This window comes from Sinocyclocheilus anshuiensis, unplaced genomic scaffold (assembly GCF_001515605.1).
Source record: "Sinocyclocheilus anshuiensis isolate Anshui unplaced genomic scaffold, SAMN03320099.WGS_v1.1 scaffold617, whole genome shotgun sequence".
In the NCBI taxonomy this organism is placed as follows: Eukaryota; Metazoa; Chordata; class Actinopteri; order Cypriniformes; family Cyprinidae; genus Sinocyclocheilus; species Sinocyclocheilus anshuiensis.
The window spans coordinates 1,258,412-1,263,503 of NW_015539890.1; the positions used below are offsets into that span (position 1 = coordinate 1,258,412).

Below are 5,092 nucleotides of genomic sequence, written 5' to 3' on the forward strand. Positions count from 1 at the left end.
AGAAGAATTGTTGAATAAAGTCATCAATTTTGTTTTCTTTGCGCACAAAAAGTATTCTCGTAGCTTGGCAAAATTGAAGTTGAGCCACTGATGTCACATGGACTGTTTTACCGATGTCCTTGCTACGTTTCTGTCTGGGAACATTTCAGTTGCGTTGCTGTCTATGGAGGGTCAGAGAGCTCTCAGATTCCATCAAAATATCTTAATTTGTGTTCCGAAGATGAACGGAGGTCTTACGGGTTTGGAAGGATATGAGGGTGAGTAATTAATGACAGAGTTTGCATTTTGGGGTGAACTAACCCTTTAAAACCGTTCAGTTTAATCACGTTCTATATTAATGGCCTGCTTTAATTGATGCGCACACACACGCACCACTTGCACACAGAGATCTGAAATCGCGCTGTGCAAAAATTAACATTCAGAAGCTCATAAACATGTTGTCAGCTCTGCCAAGTGACTTTTATTAATCGATACTGAATCGCTACATTATATTTCTCAGCAACGAGGGGGGTAAAATCGCTGTCTTTTAAGTAACTAAACTCAGCTTCATTGTTTGTAGAGAGAGACACACGCCCTGTCCACACGAACGCGGTTATTTTTAAAACCGCAGATTTTTCTACGCGGTTAGGGCGTTCGTCCACACGCAATCGCGGCACCAGTTCACTGAAACCGAACATTTTTGAAAACGCCTGCCAGGGTGAAGATTTTCAAAAACTCCGGTTGCAGTGTTATCGTGTAGACAGCGAAACCAGAGTTTTTGGCTTGTGACGTCAGGCGCCTGCGCTGTTATCTCCGCCTACTGGAAACTTTTTCAGGCTTCTCATTGGCCAAAATGGCTTTACGGTTGAGATTATATCGCCACCTGTTGGTTTGGCATGCTCTTGACAGTGCTTCACAGCATGCGTTTGCGTTTTCATGTGGATGGAGATTTTTTTAAAAACGGAAGAAGGAAAAACTCCCATAAAAATACCCATGTACGTGTGGACATGGCCACAGATGCAAACAATTTACACATCTCTCTCTCTCTCTCTCTCTCTCTCTCAAAATGACCATATTTGAGAATAAAAAAATTTGAGTAGTTTGCATCACTGGATATAGCTGTCGGTCATTTAACATTTATATTGTAAAACGTATCGTTAAAAGTTGACTTAAACTGAGCGTTAAACTGACACTTCGCGCTCTGCTTCTGTGAACAGTAAACCCTGCCTAATTTGATTTGATTGGCCATCTCAGTCATTTTGACATTGACGAGCGCTGTTAGACCGCTGAGGCTTTGATCTGAAGTGCCTAGTATGTGCAGCGTCTGGATCTCATGTTATCATGAGATCCAGATGTAAGTTTGGTTCATCGCAGTGTTGCCAAGTCTATGGTATTTGGGCGACTTTTATACTCCGTTTATGTCTTTCAGTGATCCCCCATCTCCCCTTTTGACTATATTTTGACCCGAAATGCGATTGGGATAATTTTTATTAACAATTGGATTGGATTTGTTACGCAGACCTGGCAACCCTCGTCCAATTTGATTCCATGTTGTTTAGTTGATCCACAGACTTTGTGAGGTGTATGTCGGGCCACGAGTGTATGTGTGGTGCATCATGGGATGTATGTCAGTGCAGCTATGTGTGCACATACGATGAGGGGGTTTTCTGGGAGATAATGTCTCGGCGTTGAGAGGCGCAGAATACAAAGTCTCGTTTTTCTGTTGCTCATTCCTTTATTCCGTCTCACTCCTGCCCCTCTAATCTTCCAGCTCCACTTGTCTTTCATTCCCTCCCTCACGCCTCTAAAATGTCAGCTGCTCTTTCCGAAAGATCAAATGCAGCCAATGCAGCGGCTGCAGCCCCCCGTGATATAAGATTGCTCCTCGTGATGTGGTAAATGTTCGTGGGTGAGCATTTAGGGAGATGTGTTATATTGACACCCTGCGGTGATTCAGACGGTAGAGAAAAAAAATTAGTGTGCGATGAGTCAGAGGTGGGGGAAAGAGAAATGCATAATCAATTGTCACAAAAATCTCTCCTTCCTCACCTGATGGACTGGATGGAAATAGGAGACAGGAAGACAGGAAAAATGATGTCTTTCAGTGCAAGTATTTGTGCAAAAATAAAAACAGACAAGTAAAAAAATGCACAAGGCATTTTCCATGAATAGGGTTTAATAAATGCCATTATTACATTTTTTAAAGCATTGGAGGCAAAACTGTGTGTGTGTGTGTGTGTGGTCCTGGTAAACCCTGCGTTTTGGGGACAAAATGTAAAAAAACACTGTAAATGTCATCAAATTTCTGATTTTATCTTGTTGCACACCACATAATATTCTTGTATATTTAAAAATGAATGTTAATCAAGATGAACAAATATGTGAAAAAGACATGAAATAATTCATGATACCTAATTTAGAATGTAGTGCATGTTAATGTATACTGTAACTTTGTTGTAAAGTGTTTGGGATTGCAAAATGATAATTCCCATTATTATTATTATTGTTTTATTTATTTTTTTGCCACATCACTCTTAGAGTAGTGGTGCCTTTAAAATTAAAATGATTAAAATAATCCACATAAATGATACAACAATGCATTGACCTTCACATGTTCTGTTGATATGTAATTCATTTTATTAAAAAATATATTTATTCACTCATGTTAATTGTCCAAAAATGTTTTGCCGTCCCTCGCATTTCGTATTTCCCCAATTAGAGCAAAATCCTTTTAATTGTGACAAACAAGATTTAAAACCATTTGGACCCATACACGGTGGAAGTGAATAATCTCATTCAATGTTCTCATCTTTGAAATACAGTATAATACAGCAAAATTATGTAATATTATTACAGTTTAAAAATAGCATCACTACTCCAGTCTTCATTGTGACACACGATCCTTCAGAAATCATTCTAATGTGCTCAATGTTTTCAACATAATAAGATATGTCGAGCACCAAATCAGCATATTAGAATGATATCTGAACGATCATGTAACACTGAAAGAGATATTACTCTTACTGTATATTCAAATAAATAAATACAGCCTTGCTCAGCATAAGAGACTTCTTTCAAGAAAATAACAAATTTAGCATGTTCCAAATCTTGGTAACAAATTTAGCAAAAATTGCAAACCTCATCTAAAATAAATATTCAGTAGCTAGTATAAAATGTAGTGAGGCTGACAATCCATTTCTGAACTTTAAGCACCTCCTTTCAAACTTTTGAAGAGTTTCGGGCCTTGTTTCGAACCCTATTAGTGGAAAAGTTGCCGTAAGTGTGTGGTATAAATATTCTCCAAACTGCAGTACTCTATAGATTATCTAGGCGCATATACGCACACGTAAGGTTCTGCATGTGAATGTTTTTGATGAAGTCGCACGCTGTCTCATCGCTTTCCTACCTTAATTCATCTCGCCGCTCACGATCGCACCTGTGCGAGGGACCTCCAGTCAAACGGAAACATCAGCACAGAGGCATCGGCCCAAAGAGGTTAATTACGCCTGTCGCCGCGCGCTCATTCTTGCCATGACAGTTTCATGCATGAAGCTTCGAGATGAATCGCAAGTTTGATGACACTTTCTTAATTGCTGTCGCTAGTATTTTGTAATATGATTGCAAGCGCCACCCGCCACTCTCTTTGCTCTGTTGGCAGGATCTCCAGCGGTTTGTCAGGGCTGCATGGGAAACGTAACCTCAGACTCAAGCAGGAATAAGTGGAATCCCTGTTAGGAAGCAGAGAATTTATACACAGACCTTCATGAGAGGTGGTCTACTGCGAAAAACCATGAAAAAGATATACATTGGGAAAACAGCCCTTAAAACCTCTCGAACTGGTTGTAAACATCAGAAAAAGAGGTAAGATGCTCTCTCAACCCTGTCGTCCGCCCACCACAGTCATCCCATCAACCATGTGCATCTCCATCGAGTGCTGAACTGTGACAGTTTGACCATCATGAGTGCTGTTGCTACAAGTGTTGACCAATGAATGTGCTATTGTACACACATACAGGACCATACTCATCTGCTCTCCAATCCACTTGTGACTATGGATGTAGTATTGTTTTGCTAAATAGGGCTGTTTAAAGAAATTACTAAACCAATATACAAACTAACACTTGGAACAAATCATGCAGTGTCATATACAGACTATGAACAGTGTAGACATAGACTCGTCTAAATCTCATCTACTTCATATGGCGAAATTCTTATGTAGAAAAGAGCAGGCTAATTGTCACATATTTCTTAGTAATTGTTACGTTTTGAAATAATAGTACAAACTGGCATATATTAAAAAAAAAGGAAAAAAGGGATATAAATTATATAATGAAGGTATATTATAGCTGAAAGGTTGAACTGTTCTTGTTAAAAAAGAAAAAAAGTGGCAAGCCACCATGAAAAATATCGACTGGAGAAAACATTTTGACAGCTAGCACCAGTCTTTCAATACTGTATAAAATACATAAATATGGAGATGTGAAAATATATTTAAGATTTCAAATTTTAATGTTATGAGTAATTATTAGGGTTGCAAAAAGGGGGAAATTTTCCAGTAAATTTTGGAAACTTTCCAGGATTTTTTGGAATATTCCAGGGATTTTTGGAAAGTTTCCGGAAATTTTCCACCCCTTTGCAACCCTAGTAATTATTCACAATTATTTACAGAAATATGTGCTAATAAAAAAATTTTTATCAATTGATAGCCCTAGTTTTTACTATTTCATTTTATGAATTTTAAATTAACTAGTTAACTTGCAAATTAAAATTATTTTCAATGTTTACATTTTTGTGCTATATGCAATTATTTTCAGAAATCTGTGCAACTTTTACTATTTCAATTTATTAATTTTGGTTTATTTTAATTCACTAGTTCACTTGCAAACTAAAATGACTTTTAGTGTTCAAAGTTACGTGCAATTATTCAGAATTATTTACAGATTATTTACAATTAATCTTTTAATCACTTTGACAGCCCTAGTTTTTACTATTTCATCTTCAGGTTTATATTATCATGTTTATTTTTTAATTCACTAGTTCATGTGCAGACTAAAATAATTTTCAGTGTGATCAGCTTAATATATGCAGTATGTTACAAATATATATATATATA

At 37.3% G+C, this 5,092-nt stretch overlaps 1 protein-coding gene across 2 annotated transcripts in view; it reads left to right on the plus strand.

Annotated features, from left to right (window-relative positions):
* Positions 1-5,092, plus strand: part of LOC107685776 (brain-enriched guanylate kinase-associated protein-like) — a 27,100-nt gene that overhangs the window by 10,796 nt on the left and 11,212 nt on the right. The window contains exon 2 of one of the 2 annotated variants that reach the window (XM_016482496.1): positions 3,638-3,840. The exons of the other annotated variant lie outside the window; for it this stretch is intronic. Coding sequence (XP_016337982.1) covers positions 3,743-3,840 — 98 coding nt within the window. The 5' untranslated portion in view covers positions 3,638-3,742. The remainder of the gene's footprint in view (positions 1-3,637; positions 3,841-5,092) is intronic. 2 annotated transcript variants of the gene reach the window in all.